This window comes from Trachypithecus francoisi, unplaced genomic scaffold (genome assembly GCF_009764315.1).
Source record: "Trachypithecus francoisi isolate TF-2019V2 unplaced genomic scaffold, Tfra_2.0 Lachesis_group1, whole genome shotgun sequence".
Lineage (NCBI taxonomy): Eukaryota > Metazoa > Chordata > Mammalia > Primates > Cercopithecidae > Trachypithecus > Trachypithecus francoisi.
Window position 1 is genome coordinate 107,916,132 of NW_022681454.1, and position 20,432 is coordinate 107,936,563.

General features: G+C 35.1%; 1 protein-coding gene across 1 annotated transcript; it reads left to right on the plus strand.

Moving 5' to 3' along the window:
* The first annotated feature begins 17,025 nt into the window (after window positions 1–17,025).
* Window positions 17,026–18,718, plus strand: LOC117085793 (60S ribosome subunit biogenesis protein NIP7 homolog). The gene has a single exon (XM_033215009.1). The coding sequence runs from the start codon at window positions 17,048–17,050 to the stop codon at window positions 17,588–17,590; it is 543 nt and encodes a 180-aa protein (XP_033070900.1). The 5' UTR covers window positions 17,026–17,047; the 3' UTR covers window positions 17,591–18,718.
* The last annotated feature ends 1,714 nt before the right edge of the window (window positions 18,719–20,432 follow it).

Sequence of the window (20,432 nt, forward strand, 5' to 3'; positions counted from 1 at the left end):
TATTTTGGTGATTTGTTTGAATTCATGTATTTCATTTCTTTAGGGCTTCCAATATCTATACGTTCATTTTCTACCCCAGATTTGGGAAGTTTTCAGCCATTATTTATTTGAATCTGCTTTCTGATTGTTTCTTTCTCTCTCTTCTCGTAGTATCCCTACAGTGTATATACTGGTATGCTTGACAGTGTCTCATAAGACCCGTCAGCTTTCTTCATGCTTTTACATTTTTTTTCTTTTTACTCCTCTGACTGAATTATTTTTAGTGACCTGTCTTTGAGTTTGCTAATCCTTTCCTTTGCTTAATCCAGTCATCTGTTAAAGCCTCTAGTTAATTTTTTAGTTCAGTTATTGTGTTCTTCAGCTCTATGAATGTCATTTGCTACTGCTTTATAATTTGTATTTCTTTGTTGATGTTCTCACTTTTTCCATACACTGTTTCTTGACTTCGATGAGTGTTTTTATGACAATTATTTTGAATTTACTTTTATTAATAGTTAAATAACTTCATCTTATTAGGGTCAGTTTCTGGAGATTTCCATTGTTCCTTTGTTTGGAACAGGTTTGCCTGATTCTTCTTTAGTGTGTTTATTTCTGCACATTAGATGAAGCAGCCACCTGTCCTAGTCTTCAAGGATTGGCCTCATATAGAATAAGACTGCCACCAATTGCCCCAGCCAGAGATTCTTATGTTCTTTAAAACTTTCTTGAGAGTCAACCTGCTTTCTTTGTTCTTTGCAACCCCCAGGCATCTTGAGTATGCCTGGGCTTGTAAGTGCACTGACACAAAATTAAAGCCTATTCCTTGGATGGTATCCAGAAAAGTTAAATTGCTGGATGTTATATCAAACTGATTTCCTTTCCAGTGAGAAAGGAATTCCTGGAAGCTGGGAATTTTCAACTACTTGGTCTATACTAAACCAGGAGTGGGGGTCTATGGTGACTGCCTTTCCAAATCTCTGTCCTTGTACTCACTTTCTCCTAGGGGGCTAGATTATACCAAGTCCCACTAGTACTCTGAGGCAGGCAAATCAGAAGCCAGTTCCCAGAAAAGTTGTGGTATTTGATGTCTGGCCTAACTCTCGCTCCCCAGGAAAAAGCAGAATACTATGGTTTACTCTGTGCTGTGCTGGAAGGTAGAGCTACGGTGTCTACCAGTAAAAGCTGCCATCTCTGCTCTCTCCCAGACAGCTAGACTGTGCCAGACTCATCATAAATTCAAGACTAGCAGCAAAGGTGCAAGTTCTGGGAAGGCTTGGAAAAGCTGGGGCATTAGACTTACTGATCAATTTATTTTTCTCCCAGGGGAAAGCTGAGAGCTGGGAATTTTTATCTGCTCACTCTGTGCTGGGTAGGGAGAGGAGTTATAGCATTTAACAGTCCAGGATGCTATTGACATTCTCCCCCAGGTAGCTAGACTATGTTGAACCTGTCAGAGCTCCAATATTGGCAAGACAGAAACCAGTCCTCTGGTGAATCCCCTTAGAATAGTTGGGGCTCTGTACATGTGAACTAAACTTGCCGGGAAGAAGCTGGGTGTTAGGAGATCTCCTCCTAATCACATTGCACTATGCGTGGCTTTGGGATTCCAGTGAGAAAGTGTCCTGAATCTCTGTACTGGCTTCACAGAGTTTGGTTTTCTATTTTCCTGGGATACAGAAGCTTTTTAATTAGTTTGTTAATTTCTAACAAAGAGAATTTGTACATAAATTGTTGCTGAATTGGTGCATTTGCGGGTGAAGTAGTATCTAGGGCTTACTACTCTGACATTTTCCTGATGATATCCCCTTATCCAAATTTTTAAGAAAGAAAGGAACACTTCTAATGCATGAAGACAGCATGACGTTAATACCAAAATCTGACAAGGAGCATTACAAAAGGAGAAATTTGTAAAAAAAATATGACAAGAGTATTTACAAAAGAAAATGATCAGCTGATATCTCAGTATCTTTCATAAACATATATGCAAAAATCCTATCTCAATAACATATTAAGTACAGCCATATAGAAAAGATAGCTGGTATATTGCAGTTATATTTCTGGAATAACATATATTCCAGGTATGTAAGTTTGGTGTAACATTAAAAAATAATGGTATAAAACAAATGGAAGAACATACCATGCTCATGGATAGGAAGAATCAATACCGTGAAAATGGCCATACTGCCCAAGGTAATTTATAGATTCAGTGCCATCCCCATTAAGCTACCAATGAGTTTCTTCACAGAATTGGAAAAAAACTGCTTTAAAGTTCATATAGAACCAAAAAAGAGCCCGCATTGCCAAGACAATCCTAAGTCAAAAGAACAAAGCGGGAGGCATCACAATACCTGACTTCAAACTATACTACAAGTTTACAGTAACCAAAACAGCATGGTACTGGTACCAAAACAGAGATACAGACCAATGGAACAGAACAGAGTCCTCAGAAATAATACCACACATCTACAGCCATCTCATCTTTGACAAATCTGAGAAAAACAAGAAATGGGGAAAGGATTCCCTATTCAATAAATGGTGCTGGGAAAATTGGCTAGCCATAAGTAGAAAGCTGAAACTGGATCCTTTCCTTACTCCTTATATGAAAATTAATTCAAGATGGATTAGAGACTTCAATGTTAGACCTAATACCATAAAAACCCTAGAAGAAAATCTAGGTAATACCATTCAGGACATAGGCATGGGCAAGGACTTCATGTCTAAAACACCAAAAGCAACGGCAACAAAAGCCAAAATTGACAAATGGGATCTCATTAAACTAAAGAGCTTCTGCACAGCAAAAGAAACTACCATCAGAGTGAACAGGCAACCTACAGAATGGGAGAAAATTTTTGCAATCTACTCATCAGACAAAGGGCTAATATCCAGAACCTACAAAGAACTCAAACAAATTTACAAGAAAAAAACAAACAACCCCATCAAAAAGTGGGCAAAGGATATGAACAGACATTTCTCAAAAGAAGACATTTACACAGCCAACAGACACGTGAAAAAATGCTCATCATCACTGGCCATCAGAGAAATGCAAATCAAAACCACAATGAGATACCATCTCACACCAGTTAGAATGGCAATCATTAAAAAGTCAGGAAACAACAGGTGCTGGAGAGGATGTGGCGAAATAGGAACACTTTTACACTGTTGGTGGGATTGTAAACTAGTTCAACCATTATGGAAAACAGTATGGCAATTCCTCAAGGATCTAGAACTAGAAGTACCATATGACCCAGCCATCCCATTACTGGGTATATACCTAAAGGATTATAAATCATGCTGCTATAAAGACACATGCGCACCTATGTTTATTGCAGCACTATTCACAATAGCAAAGACTTGGAATCAACCCACATGTCCATCAGTGACAGACTGCATTAAGAAAATGTGGCACATATACACCATGGAATACTATGCAGCCATAAAAAAAGATGAGTTTGTGTCCTTTGTAGGGACATGGATGCAGCTGGAAACCATCATTCTCAGCAAACTATCGCAAGAACAGAAAACCAAACACCGCATGTTCTCACTCATAGGTGGGAACTGAACAATGAGATCACTTGGACTCGGGAAGGGGAACATCACACACCGGGGCCTATCATGGGGAGGGGGGAGGGGGGAGGGATTGCATTGGGAGTTATACCTGATGTAAATGATGAGTTGATGGGTGCTGACGAATTGATGGGTGCAGCACACCAACCTGGCATAAGTATACATATGTAACAAACCTGCATGTTATCCACATGTACCCTAGAACTTAAAGTATAATAAAAAAAAGGTATAAATTTCATATAAACAAAATAATGGAAAATAAATGAACTATCTCAATAGATACAACAAAGGTATAAACTCAACACTTATTTATGATAAGAACTCATAGTAAACTGAGAATAGAAGGTAGCTTTCAAAATCTGTAGAATATATAAACAAAACCCTATAGTAATATCATACCTCGTAGTGAATTATAGTACTTTTCTTAATGATGAAATATTATGTTTTTCCCAGAATTTATGATACATATAAGAATGTCCCCATCTCCATTTCATTCAACATTGTACTGGAAATCCTAACAAGTTCCATAAGGCACAAAACAGAAATAAAACTCTAAAATGAGAGTTTGATGACTGTAATTGATAATACTGTATTATACATTTCAAGATTGTTAAGAGAGTAAATTTCAAATTTTTCTTCACAAAATATGTTAAATACTTGAGGTGATGGGTATGTTAATGAGATTGATTTGATGGTTTCACATAGTATACACATATAATGTAACTTTGTACCCCCTAAATACATACAATTACAATTTGTCAGTTTAGGCTGGGCATGGTGTCTCATGCATGTAATTCCAGCACTTTGAGAGGCTGAGGTGGGCAGATCACTTGAGGTCAGGCTTTCGAGACCAGCCTGGCCAACATGGTGAAACCCTGTCTCTCCTAAAAATACAAAAATTAGCCAGGCATGGTAGTGCATGCCTGTAATCCCAGCTACTTGGGAGGCTGAGGCATGAGAATTGCTTGAACCCAAGAAATGTAAGTTGCAGTGAGCCGAGATCTTGCCACTGCACTCCAGCTTGGGCGACAGAGCAAGAGACTCTGTCTAAAAATAAAGAAAAAGGAAAGAAAAAAAGTTTAAAATAAAATAACAAAACTCAAATGATTGAAAGTATAAAAAAGAAAACTCTCACTTTTAAATGACATAATTGCATGGGTAGAACATTTTTATTTTTTTTTATTTTTTATTTTTTTTGAGACGGAGTCTTGTTCTGTCGCCCAGGCTGGAGTGCAGTGGCCAGATCTCAGCTCACTGCAAGCTCCGCCTCCCGGGTTTATGCCATTCTCCTGCCTCAGCCTCCGGAGTAGCTGGGACTACAGGCGCCCGCCACCTCGCCCGGCTAGTTTTTTGTATTTTTAGTAGAGACGAGGTTTCACCGTGTTAGCCAGGATGGTCTCGATCTCCTGACCTCGTGATCCGCCCATCTCGGCCTCCCAAAGTGCTGGGATTACAGGCTTGAGCCACGGCGCTCGGCCGTAAACATTTTTAAATAATTTACTAATAACCCATTAGAATTAATAAATGAATTAAGCAAAGTCACTCAGTTCAAGGTCAATTTTAAAAATAAATGACATTTCCATATAATCATAGAAAATAATTGAAAAATAAAAGGTAAAATTGCCATTTATACTAACATCAATATTATTACATATATTGCTAGTGAGAGTTTAAATTGTTATAATCACGCTGCAACACTGGCAGTTTCTACTAAATGTACACATAATCTTGCCCCATGACCCAGTAATTTAATACCCAAGTATATATCCAAATGAAATTAATGCATATGTCCACCAAAAGGTTTGGATATTATGTTCATATCAGTATAATTCATAGCAGCTCAAAAATGGAAACAACTTAAAAGGCCATCAACTGTAGAATAACCCTTAAACAACAATAACAAAAAACTCAAAATTCCTGCTACGTACAGCAACATACGTGAGATGAATCTCACATACATAATGATAATCAAAAGGGATCAGAAGCAGAAACGTCTCTATAATTTTATTTCATTCATTTGAATGTTAGAAACTAAAAAACTAATCTATAGTAAAAGCAAATTATGATCACTCCTTAAGGGTACATAGTATATGTGTAAAATTTTATTTATTTATTGTACACTTATGATTTATGCAAATTACTATATATATGATACCTGAATAAATATATTTTAAAATGTAAAATTCACAATACACACAACAATAAATATGCATATGTTGCATAACCCAGCAAGATTGTCATCAAATTATACAAGCATAAATTTTTAGACATGCAAAAATAATTGTTAGAAACCCAAATTTTTATTGCAAATCTTAACATTCTCGTATGTAGCACTATAAAGTTTGGGGTAACAATTCATACATTCCACTGAAATTGTGTCAAGAATTTAAATAAAGTTATAGATATTATCAGCTAATAAATACAAGATAACATCAATAGTCACCAATGTTATAAACCCAGAATCAGAAAAAGGAAGAGACCTGATTTTTACAATTAATAGCTAACAGGGTACGCTTTGAAAACACAATTGAATTAACTAAAAAATCCTCAGAAAAATTTGGCCAGGCAATAAAATTTAAGAAAGTACTTTTCTTATAGGTGCATAACTATGTAGATAGATAAACTGTGTTTAAAATATTTTATTATACATTGGTGATAACTGTTACACATACATGGAAAAAATTAACTTGAAAAAACACAAAATACGTGAGAATAATTTGAATAAGAAATTCATGAGATTATAAGAAGACTATACTTTTTAAAAATAGATTTTATATATTTTTAAGAGCATATTTAGATTTTAGGAAAATTTAGTGGAAGGCACAGAGATTTCCTATATACACTCTGCCCCCATGTATACATAGTCTTCCTCATTATCAACATCCATTACCAGAGTGGTACATTTGTTACAATCAAAGAATTTACATGATGCCCCATTATCATCTAAGGTCAGTAGTTAAAATTAGGGTTCACTTTTCATGTTGTACACTCCATGAGTTTGAACTAATGTATAATGACATGCATTCACCATTACAGAACCATACAGAGTAGTTTCAGTGCTCTAATAACCCTCTCTGCTCCACCTATTCATCCCTCTTCCCTACCACCAATCTTTGACAATCATTGATCTGTATCCATAGTTTTGCCTTTTACAGAATGTCATGTGATTGGAATCATACAGCGTGCAGCCTTTTTAGATTGGCTTCTTTCACTTAGTAATATGCATTTAAGATTCTTTCCTGTATTTTCATGGCTTTTATAACTTGCATAAATCATAAACTTGCATAAATCAGTAAAAAGCTCATTGCTTTTTACTTCCTAATGATATTCTATTGTATTGATACAGCACAGTTTTTTTATTCATTCATCTACTGAAGGACATCTTAGTTGCTTCCAAGTTTTGGCAGTTATAAATAAAGACGCCACAAACATCCATATGCAAGGTTTTTTGCATATAGTTTTCAATTCATTTGGGTAAATCACAAGAAGCACAATTATTGGATTGTATGGCAAAATGCATGTTCAGTTTTGTAAGAAATGATTAAACTGTCTTACAAAGTAGGTGTAGCATTTTGCATTCTACCAGCAATAAATGAATATTCCTATTTCTCAATTTCCTTGCCAGCATTTGATGTTGTTAGTATTCTGGATCACGGCCATTCCAATGTGTGTGTAGTGGTATTTCACTGTTGTTTTAATTTGCATTTCCCTGATGACATACGATGTGGAGCATGTTTTCACATGCTTATTTGCTATCTTCTTTAATGAGGAGACTACAGTATTTTTGCTCATTTAAAAAATTGGGTTGTTTGTACTGTTATCGTTGAGTTTTAAAAGTTCTTTATTTTTTAAGCAACAGTCCTTTATCAGATATGTGGTTTGTTTTGCAAATAATTTCTCCAAGTCTTGGAAACTTGATAGTGTCTTTCACAGAATAGAAATGTTTAATTTTAATGATGTCCAGATTATCAGTTCCTTATTTTATGTGTTATACCTTTTAGATTGCAACTAAAATGTCATAACCAAAGCCAAAGTCATCTAGATTTTTTTCATATGTTATTTTCTAGGAGTTGTATAGTTTTGCATTTACATTTATGTCTGCTATCCATTTTGAGTTAATGTTTATGACATATTAGAAGTGTGTATCTAGATTCATATTTTGCATGTGAATGTCCAGTTATTCTAGCATCATTTGTTGAAAAACTCTTTTCTCCATTGCATTGCCTTTTTTTCCTTTGTCAAAGATTGGTTGACTTTATATATTTATTTGTGTATTTATTTATTTATTATTTATTTTTGAGACAGAGCCTTGCTCTTGTCACCCAGGCTGGAGTGCAATGGCGGGATCTTGGCTCACTGCAACCTCTGCCTCACTGGTTTAAGTGATTCTCCTGCCTCAGCCTCCTGAGTAGCTTAGATTACAGGCACTGGTGACCACGCTCAGCTAACTTTTTGTATTTTTAGTACAGACGAGGTTTCACCATCTTGGCCAGGCTGGTCTTGATCTCCTGACCTCAGGTGATCTGCCCACCTCAGCCTCTGGTTGACTATATGTTAGGTGGTTCTATTTCTGGGCCCTTTATCCGTTCCATTGATTGAATCACATATTCTTTCACCAATACCACACTGTTCTGATTCCTGTAGTTTATTAATACGTCTTGAAGTTAGATAGTATCAGATATGGTTTGGCTCTGTGTCCTCACTTAAATCTCATGTTGAATTGTAACCCTCTACTGTTGGAGGAGGGGCCTGGTGGGAGGTGATTGAATCATGGGGTGGACTTTCCTCTTGCTGTTCTCGTGATAGAGTTCTCACAACATCTGCTTGTTTTCAAAGTGTGGAGCACCTCCCCCTTTGCTTGCTCTCCATCCTGCCAGGCATGTGAATATATGCCAGCTTCCCCTTCATCTTCCACTGTGATTGAAAGTTTCCTGAGGCCTCCACAGAAGCAGAAGCCTGTATAGCCTGTGGAATTGTGAGTCAATTAAACCTTTTCTTTATAAATTGCCCTGTCTCAGGTATGTCTTTATAGCAGTGTGAGAATGAATTAATACAATCTCATTTTCCAATTTTATTTTTATTTTTCTGGTTTAATATTGATTTGGCTGTTCTCTGATTTTTGCTTCTTCATATAAACTTCAGAGTAAGTTTGTCAATATCCACAAAATAATTTGTTGGGTATATTATATTTCCGAAAGATATAAAACTATGGGTTGACTTGATGGAAATATTTATTATATTCCAGAGTAGAGAGAGTTAGTAAAGATATTCTTTGAATTATTCATGATTTTATTTCCATTATAACTATATGGAAAAGTTTTAATACAAATAATTATAATAAAATTTATTATATCATTTTGGAGTATGCATTTAATAATTTTTTCACTGTGTTCATGTGATTGCACACATTTTTATTTCATAAGATTTAGATCATAAAGTTTTATGAACTATAGCTTCATAATCTGATACTTTCTCATAATATTATGACCAATTTCTTACCAAAATAGTAAGAGAACAGTTTACTGGTAAAACAAAATTACATTTAATACACCATTCATAATTGACTTGATTTTTAATCAATTTTTATATTATACATAAAATAGCCCTATAAATGAAAATACATGGAATAAAGAAAGATGTGTTCATTCTTTTCATATTTCATTCTTGGGTTTAATGTAATTCTAATAAAAATGCCAGTGGGATCAGGGATTGTAGATAATGTGTCTACACTCATGAAACAAATGGATAAAAGATTTAAAAGCCATTGAAAAATGAAAGATGGATAATGGAAAATGACTTGTTCTATCTGTTATATAAAATGCTACATATTCTTTATAAACTTATTTAGTATTGGTGCATTAATAGATAACCTTGAAACAGAACAAAGGAACATATGCCACTGAAGTATGTTTATGTTGTCCATACCTTTAAATGCCAATCTAACCACCACAAATAACTCCCAAGTAGAGCAAACGTGACAGTCTTCACACAGCTGAGCCTGAGGTAGAGCCCAGGACTCTACCAGCTTAGATAGAGACTGGAATAACCTATTTATTCTCTGTGCCAGAGGCAGTGCTTGAGGTCCAGAGGCAGAGATATCTGGGATGAGGATCAGATCATAGTAGAGCCTGTAAAAATTTTTGTCCTATGGGGTTCTGAAGTCACTCAAGTAAAAGGAAGTCTATGGCCTGTGACATTATTAATTGTGAGGACCTGGACATCTCCCTGGCCCCAAGAAATTTGATTCAATTGCATAGTTAGTCTGAGTCCTTACTGCCACTAAGGCTGGACACTACATGAGCAGTTTCATCCAAGAGAACTTGGCAAAAGAGAGGCTTTATCCTGCCACTGGGTCAGAAGACAATTATCTCACCTACGGGGACACTCACTACTGGTTCAGAGAGGGAAAGTACACAGATTATCTACTGGTAGGTAGACAACTGGAACTACCAGAGGAGACATACAGCAACTTAAAGCAGAGCTTAAGAAGACTAATGAGTACTAAAAACATCTTGGGATAAAAATTCATGCTATTTGAAATAAGAAATATTAGGAAATAAATTAAACTGAAGAATACACACACACGTACCCCACCCCCCATATATATATATGTGATTACATATATATATGGGGGTGGGGTACGTGTGTGTGTGTGTGTATATATATACACACATATATATATGATTACAGTGTGTATGTATATATATGAGAAACCAAATTGAAAATTACCTAAAGGCAGAGAAAACTATAAAAAGGATTGGAATCATGAAGAAAATGGAGGAAAGATAATAAACAGAAGAAGAAAAAGAAGCACCTGAGGACAAAACACAGCTCACAAAGGTAGCAGTAGTTCTGAAATCTCAAGAGAGGAGAAGATGAAGAATAAAGAACAGTGTTAAGGAATAAACCTTATAATGTATATATTAATAGTTAAATCTAAATGAATAATGACAGGATAAGCAAGAATATGTCACACGAAAATGGAAAAATAAGAAACTACAGCAGGGAAAAAAATAATAATGATCCAGAACCAAATATTTAAGTGACCTCAGCCAAAGTTAGTAGTAGCAGGGACGAAGACTGTTTCTCTAATGTTCTCTTAAAGTTATCTTGAAATTGTCATGTGATTAGGTAACAAAGAGGGAAAATATGCTTTAAAAATTATCTCTTAGTGGCAGAGGAAGGAGCAGTAGGAAAATAGACCACCTTGAATAAAGACTTATGGTTTGTATGTTGCTTTGATATAATAGCAGAGAAATGAAGTAATTGTGAACATTATAAATTATAAAATAATTCCTTGTTAAATGAAAAAGCCGGTAAAACTTTTAAATTAACAAAGAAAAAATTGAGCATGCATGACCAAAGACTCATAAATAAAAACTGAAGGAGAAGTAAAGAAAAACATAAAGTACATATGCAGCATAAAGTGAGGTGGATGTTTTAAAATGACACCAGTTTTTATACTAAATATTGACTTGTGAATTTTATCACTTTGGAAAAGGGACTATAAGACTGAGTTAAAAATAAAACGCATAATGTGTAAGATATCTAGTAAATTCAACGACTAAACAAAAAGGGGGCTTTTAAGAGTAACCATGCAAATACACAAAATAAAGAAAGAGTGACAAGATAGAATAAAAATTAAGGCAAAATCAGGATTTGTATCAAATGAAGACAAAAGTCACAGTTTAGAAAGTGATATAACAGTCATAAACCTACATATGGTTTTTAAAATCTGCCAAATACTGAAATCATAAATTATAAGACAGAGAAGGAGTTCTTGAAAGATATTATATGAAAAGAAAGATGTCAATACAATTTTTTATGGACAGATTAGTAGACCAAAAATAATTAGTACTAAGAGCAATGTTGTTAAATAAAAAATAATGCAAGCACATATGTAATTTTAGATATTCTAGTAGCCACATTAAAATAAGTGAAAATAAATAGATGAGATTACTTTTTTTTTTTTTTTTTTAGACGGAGTCTCACTCTGTCGCCCGGGCTGGAGTGCAGTGACCGGATCTCAGCTCACTGCAAGCTCCGCCTCCCAGGTTTACGCTATTCTCCTGCCTCAGCCTCCCGAGTAGCTGGGACTACAGGCGCCCGCCACCACGCCCGGCTAGTTTTTTGTATTTTTTAGTAGAGACGCGGTTTAACCGTGTTAGCCAGGATGGTCTCGATCTCCTGACCTCGTGATCCGCCAGTCTCGGCCTCCCAAAGTGCTGGGATTACAGGCTTGAGCCACCGCGCCCGGCCATGAGATTACTTTTAATAATATATTTTAACTCATTATATCCAAAATATTATAATTTTAACATTTGGTTCATATAAAATTATTTATATGTTTCCACTCTTTTTTATACTAAATCTTTAAGATCTTTTGTAGAGTTTACATTACATTTCAATTTAGACTAGTAACATTTCAAGTACACAATTTGTATTTTACATACAACTGTTCAATATACATAATGTAGCTGGTATCCACTGTTTTGGTCAGCACAGTTATAGAGAAATTATATATATACAATATAATCAACAAACATGATATAAGATAAATATATAAAATATTTTATCCCCTGACTAGGAAGAATATATTTTCTTCTATGTATTTTTAATATTCACAAAATTTAACCATATATTTAGATATAAACAAAAGTTTAACTTTTTTTTAAGTTGGAAGTTTTACTGGTCACATTCTCTGGTCCATGAAAAATAGGAAAAGTAAATGAAGAATGACCAAAATACTCATTCATTAGAGATTTAAAAATACTCCTGAATAATACCTGGCTCAAAGAGAAAATCAAACAGAAATTCTGTACTTCCGGAAGGCAATGTAAAGAATACTTTATGTCATATTTGGCACACAGAAAACTGGTAAGATTTATTTAGGATAGATTTATTCCTTACTAAAGATGAAAAAGTAAGACTTGGAAAACTTTAATAAACTAGAAATGGAGTAAAATCAACCAAAATTGATTAGCAAAAGAAAACTAATACTTTTAAAATGAGTAAAATTCAAAACAACCAAAAAAGGATAAATAAATGTAAAAATTAGGTTTTTGCAAGACATAAACAAAATCTTAACAAGTTTCATCAATTAAAAAGAAAGCTGGCAATAAAAAACTAGCACAAGCTTAAGAAGAAAGTAAAATAATTTTCAGAACCGTATTGTAGCACTATGACAGGAAATATGAAATCTAGGGGAAATTGATACTTTTCAGTAAACTATGACATATGAAAACTAAGAAACAAGTTGAATAGGATAAATAACCACTAAAGAGATTGCAAAGGTAATAGAGGCTGTTTAATTTAACTGCTAAAAGCAGCCTCTCACATCAGAATACCTATGTTCAAATTTATTCTACCAAGTAATAGGTATTTGAGCATAAGCAAGTCACATAAGCTTTGTCTGCCTTGATTTTCCTGTTTGTAAAAAGCAGATAACAATATTTCTTAATTCATTAGGTGATTAAAAAGATCAAATGAATTAATAAATATAAAACTTTAAGTTTTCCTAACAGAAAATTTTGTGCAGCTATTTGCTGTCATTACCATTGCCATTTAGTAGCAGGCTCTTTGAAGAAAAAAAAATCAATTATTTAAATATCACAGATCATAAAAATCACAGGATTGTTTTCTATTGTGATATTAGTACTCAAGTATATTAGTAAAATGGTAAAGATAATAGTTCTTTATGAACTTATAGTAAAAGATCTAAAATTACATGTAATCCAACAGTGCCTCAAAAAAAAAAATTAGGACATCAAGCAGATTTATTCCAATAACTCCCAAGGAGGGTTCAAAGGCGCTAATTTCAAAGAAATAAGTCATATAATTGTGTCAATAATTACGGAAAAGGCATTTGATAAGATACAGACCCTATTCCTAATAAAACATAAGCAATATAAGAATAGATGGAAATAACTATAAAACAATAAAATAATTTACCCTGAACCATACCACATACAAATTGTGAAATACTAAATTCAGTTCTAGACAACCAGGTAAAGGAGAGGAGTGAGCACTGGAATAGAATATAATTATTTCTTCAGAGACAATAGAATTACACGTTCATAAAACAAGAGTCTAGTAAAAACCAATAAAATTACTAAAGTTTGTAAGTGACTTGATATCAGATAATTTTTAAAATTTGCTCTATGCTAGCATTAAGCACATTTAAATGGAAATGGGAAGCTTCCATTTATAAAAGCAACCAATATAAAATAATTAGGGATCAGTTTAATGAAAAGTATAGTACTTTTATGAATAATGTAGTGTTATATTTAAAGACATAAAATAATGAATAATAAAAAGAAAAGATCTATCTTGTCATTTTATAAGAATATTTTGTATCCTCAAAATGTTAAATCTACCCTGAATTAGAGTAATTTCCATTAGAAGCTGTTGTAATTCCATTAGAACCTTTATAGATTTCTTTGAACTCTATAAAATAATCTTCAAGTATATATGGAAAAATAAACATCAAAAATCAAGAAAATGAGAAATAAAGAGATGTATGAGATCATGGCTCATTGAATTAATATATAATATAATTCTCTTAGTCATGAGTAAATCATACTGCCTAGGTATAAAGCAATACTTCAGCAAAAGAGATTATAAAATACAGTTAAATATACACATGAACAAATACAACAGTGCAATGAATGGTATAGCAAACTGCTCTCTGGAAATAAATAAGTAGGACCTTCTAATTTACTCTATATGTTCAAATAAATTATAGTAATACTAAAATTTACATGTAAAATTATAAAACAAGCATATGTTTAAAAATCTGAGTAGACAATATTACAAAACCTTGGGGCTGGGAATATTTTTTAACTGAAACAAGACTTTATATATACAAGTGGATGGATGACTAGCTAGACTGAAATAAAGGTATATAGATATTCCTTTCTAAAAAAATGAAACCTAAAAAATGATAGCAGGACAAAGTCAACCGACAAACTAGAAATAAGACAAATATTCACAATGTAAGAAAGTATTATATTTATATGATGACCTTTAACATGCATATAATAACAAAAAATAACTCCAGTGAAAAATAAGGACAGGATATGAAAAGTCACTGCCAAAGGGTAAGTTAAAATGTTTAATAAAGACGCTTAAAAAAACCGTCTGTTTGAGAAAAATTAAAAGATGAATATTGCTGATGAAAATGCAGGGATAAAATTACTCTCATACAATGCTGATGGTCAAGTTAATGCACTATGATTTATCTGTGAACAAAATGCTGAGAATAAATGTCTGTGGATAAGGGAACAGCAGAATAAACTGGAGTACATTCATGCTATAGAATACTATGTAAGAATTTAGGAATCTTTAAGATCTACACTTCTCTGCCAGTTCACCTGAACAAAGAGATACAGATCAACTACAAAAATATCCATTCAGTGATTAAAAACCAAAACAGCAACTTTAATGCCCTGCTATCCTGCTACAATTTGTACATATGCTTAATTTTTTTTAAGTGTTCAAAGCCCTTGGTGACTTCTCCACTTCCTTACTATGCATGGGAAATTTCCTTCTCATCTATATGCAATGAATGATAGCACTTACCAACAGATACCAAGACAAATATCTTTTAAAATTACCAAAGAAAATCTATGTCGATTATATTTTTATGTGATTTTTATTTTGAGGAAGTAAACTTCACTTCCTTTATATATCCTATCTGGCATGTATATTTAAAGATGAGATAGCATCAACTTCCATGGCCTAACAAACAAAGTTCAGATAATTTTTGAATTCTTATATCTGCTTAACCCTTTGCTGCTTATACAATACAACTTTTAGAAAAAGCCTCTATCTAGCAGAGTGAAGGCTTGAGGACTTTGGGTACTGTGGATAGGAGGGCAGAGTAGGACCATGGAGGGGAGAATCTTGTCGAAGAAAACATACCAAAGTTTATTATTGGTTTTCTTAGAGCTGTGGCATCCCAGGTAATTTAGATTCTTCTTCTTTGTAATTTACTTGTTAGGCAAGGATTATTCATTATTGTTATTATCACACAATACAAGAAAGATATATTTTTAACCATAACACCAGCAATGAAAACATATGTCTTAAAGATGTAAACATTTTGGGGGTAGAGAGTTAGACAAAAATAATTGACTTTTAGCTTTCTAGCTGTTAATATGAAAAAAAGCAATCTGTTCTACATGTCTAACTCTAATTTTTCCTCCTTTCATTGCTGTGACATGCTGACAAAAGAAATCACATTTTCCACTTGAGTAATTTTTGCTTATATACATTTGCTCTTTGACGCTTTGGGTAGAATAGAGCAGTTTAAGAATATTCAACTTGTAGTCTAAGAAAGCAAAAAGGGAGCTCAAATGAGAATGATTCTCTGAGTTGGTTAATTCCTGACATAGTTATCGGTTTAATCATGCATTCCTTTTTGTTTTGAGTAGGGAAGTGATGTTAATGATTTAGATGTGTGTTGGTTGTACTCATGGTTCGGAACCTGTCATATTGCTAACAATTCCATTTTGGACATAAGTTCTGAGTCTCATTTTTCATTTGGAGTACAGAGATCATTTTCATTTCTGTTAACGTAGCTGGCTTTGTGATAGTATGTATGAAATTTTTAATTATTGTACTTTTCACAGTTTTGTATAACTTTCATGTTCTTGTCCTAGAACCGTATTAAGAGCCTTATAGAAACGATGAACAGAAAGCTCTGAGGCACATGGCTTTGGTAGTAATTAAATGGCAGCACATTTCAAAGCTATGGATATTTAATGTCTCCAAAGTATCAGTTTCACATTTGGTTCAATACTGTGCGTGGGAATTAAATGCAGAACAGTGTGTTATCACTGCTTAATCATGTAAATGGTATTCACATGTTAGGCCTCTGTTCTTAATTGAATTTTTGCTTCTTTATTTAGAAACTAAGATTTCTTGATAAGGTTAAATTGGTTTTAAACAGAAACATATTCTTAAGAAATTAATTTTCATATTTTCTTGCTGTTACTCAGTTGTAAGGAATGTCACAGTGTGTGGTGATGTGAGGGTGCTGCACATTTTCTCTTCATTCCGAAGATACAGCACAAAACTGATGAGCAACGCAATGGAGATGGAATGCTGACACTGGAAGAATATCTCTGGCAATAATGTACTTTCATTTCTATTTTTGAACACGAAACGGTTTATAAACACCTGAAATTACTGCAAACTGGAAATTTAAAAAAATTTAACTACACTGATTTTTTTAGTGTATCATTCCTGAGGCAGTAACTTCAGATGTATCTCCTATATCTAAGTAACAGAAAACATTCAGATGCTTAAGTCTTTCAGGCAGCAATGGTTTTAGTTTAGTTGCATCTAACGGACGTTTCTTATGACTTACTAAAAATAGCTACTGCAGAACGTGCTTTAAGGTATATATTGAGAACCTTTTTATTTTTGAAATTACTTATTTTGCTTCTTGATCAATGAATCCTTCATATTAAAGAGTTTTGGGTTCCAACCCACGGAGAAAATGCGGCCTTTGACTGAAGAAGAGACCCGTGTCATGTTTGAGAAGATCGCGAAATATATCGGGGAGAATCTTCAGCTGCTGGTGGACCGGCCCGATGGCACCTACTGTTTCCGTCTGCACAACGACCGGGTGTACTATGTGAGTGAGAAGATTACGAAGCTGGCCGCTAATATCTCCGGGGACAAGCTGGTGTCGCTGGGGACCTGCTTTGGAAAATTCACTAAAACCCACAAGTTTCGGTTGCACGTCACAGCTCTGGATTACCTTGCACCTTATGCCAAGTATAAAGTGTGGATAAAGCCTGGTGCAGAGCAGTCGTTTCTGTATGGGAACCATGTGTTGAAATCTGGTCTGGGTCGAATCACTGAAAATACTTCTCAGTACCAGGGCGTGGTGGTGTACTCCATGGCAGACATCCCTTTGGGTTTTGGGGTGGCAGCAAAATCTACACAAGACTGCAGAAAAGTAGACCCCACGGCGATTGTGGTATTCCATCAGGCAGACGTTGGGGAATACGTGCGGCATGAAGAGACGCTGACTTAAAACGGAGTCATTGCAAGGACAGGCGGCTGTATGGAAGGGCCGAGCTTTGTTTCCTGTGTTTGTGTGGACTCCACCATTGTGTTGAATTTTGTCAACACTCTGACCTCTTCAGGGACTTCTTCTTTACTGTACTCTCTATCATTGACAAATGCAGGCTGGATTCTTATTATATACAGAGATAGGTCAAAAATGGGGTTTCAGATCTTTGTGTTTGTGATGCAATAGAATACTCTGGTTCATATTGGAATCAGAGGGCTTCTTGTTCTGAGAAACAGGTTTAAAATCATTGGAAATAGGAACAAGAATAGCTTATTGTTATCTGTGATAACACTTTGTTTTCTAAACTCATGATACGAACACAGGGATTGTCTTTTTTATTAATATGCAAGATAGATATTTCCATAACAGAAGAATAAACCACATGTGGGGTTTTAAAAATGAAATTTGTCTAAAACAATAAGAGCAATTCAGCTATTTTTCCATACGGTAATGGGTGTGTGGTATGAAAGAAAAACGTATTCAAACCCCACTACTGCCACCTACCAGCTATATGGCCTTGAATGAGTCATTCAGCTTTAATAAGGTTTGTTTTCTTCTGTTTAAAAAGATACAAAACTTAAAAAATAGCTTTGGCCATCTACCTGAGAATTAGAAATTCTGATTTTTGGAATTAGAAATCATGATTGTAGGCTGGGCACAGTGGCTCACGCCTGTAATCCCAGCACTTTGGGAGGCCAAGGCGGATGGATCACTTGAGGTCAGGAGTTTGAGACCAGCCTGGCCAACATGGTGAAACCCCATCTCTACTAACTATAAAAAACAATTAGCCAGGTGTGGTGGCACGTGGCTGTGGTCCTAGCTACTTGGGAGGCTGAGGCAGGAGAATGGCTTGAACCGGGGAAGCAGAGGTTGCAGTGAGCTGAGATGGTGCCATCGCATTCCATCCTGGGCGACGGAGTGAGACTCCGTCTGATTGTAAAGCATCTAGTACGGTGTACAGTGCCTGGGAAATGATACGTGTGGAATAAATGGTAAGAATTATTTTTATATTATATATATTATGTATTCCTGTTATTAAGTGTAGAGTTTTATGAGTATAATTTGATTATATTACCTTCTTTTTTACAAGCTGTTTTCTCAGTATTTTTCTTGGATGGGATGATCCTAAGTTGGAATGTTTTTTTCATCACTATGATTTTATAAAACATAATTTTTTCTATGAACCTTTACTTACTTGACTGGATTGAACTAAAAGCACTGATCAAAGACCATGACATAAAAATTAAGTCCCTTTGTACTTCCCCGTGCCTCCCAAAGTTATTTTAAGATCGTTAGAATATTTCTTTAGTAACATTTTATAGACAAAAAATTTAAAAACTTCCTGTATTGCAAAACTAAACTATTTCTTTAATGAATATACTGCTTATTTTAAGTTCCAAAGGTGAAGTCTTTAAGAATAAAACATTACCGACTCCTGCTTTTAAAAAAATAAATAAATAAAAATAAAGAGTTTTGGAGACATTATCAGTTGGGCTTCTGAAGTTCTTTTAGGGTATATGAAATCCTAACAAAGCAGCTAGTTCATTGCTAAATTAAACATGGTTATTTATATATTAATGACATGTATATAAACATTTGCTTTTAATTTCAGTTATTTATATTTCATGGAAATAAAACATTTGAAACATTAGAAAACCTGATGAAATAGGAGACTCTTCACTATCGCTTCTTCCACAGACACACTGAGTAAACACCTACACACAATTCAATTCTCTTCAAGAGAAAGGCAGAATTCAGTTGAAAGACTCCTACACACTGGATGACTGAGAAAACATCCACATCAAACCAATTGGAAAAGCAGATACACTTGTGAATGAACTCCACCCTGAACGCACTTGGGAAGGAAACTCCAATTTCCACTTTATCCTGAGGGGTGAGGGACTCCTAGCACACACACAATGTTCTACTTTCGCAGTCCTGGTGAAGGGCTTGGCTGTTAAATCACTGTGCTGGAGGAATGAAGTAGACAATCTTCAGAGGATCTCCCTCAAACACAAAGAACAAAGTGGGGGTTTGAACCATGTGAGCACCCTTAGCTGTTGTAGTCCCCTGAGATGAGCCCAGCTTTCACCTTCCCCACGGATGGGGTGTGGTCGCATGCTTTTCCACTAGCTCCCTATGGTTCTAGCCTCTAACAAGCCAGTATCTGGGAGCCTATATAGCAAGTAAGAATAAACCTCTTGGAGACTAAATGGTAGGATGCTACAGCACTGCCCACACCTTCTTCCGTTGCTGGCTCCAGTGACATCTCAGTTCTACAGTCTCTATGGTAAGAGGTGGGAGGCCACTGCCAGCAACAATGAAGGGACAGCACACCCTCTCTGCCCTGCCCTGCTATGCCGTCTTCCCTGGTTTGCTCCCATGATAAATGACTGCAATCCCTCATTAGATGATGGCAGAAGCACTCCTATGTGCCTCAAAGGGAAAGTAGGTACTCCCTGAACCTTTTTCTCTGGCTTGCTTCAGCAATAGCTTCACAACAGAAGGCTCCTCCTGCAAGGGATGCGAGGCGTGAAACTTCTGCTTGCTTGAACAGGACAGCAGACAACTTTCTGCACCTTTTCCACCAACTAGCTCCAGTGATAATCCTAGCCCTGAAATATCTCCATGAAAAGACATTGGAAACCTGTGTCAGTAACTATGGAAGTTATGGCACTTCTCACACCTTCTTCTCTGGCTTGTTCTAGAAATAAACTCCTGCTATCTTTCACTGGAAGGAGGCAGGGGCACATCTTCATGTCTCTATGGGAATGCAGATACTCCCTGCACCTCCCTCCCTTGC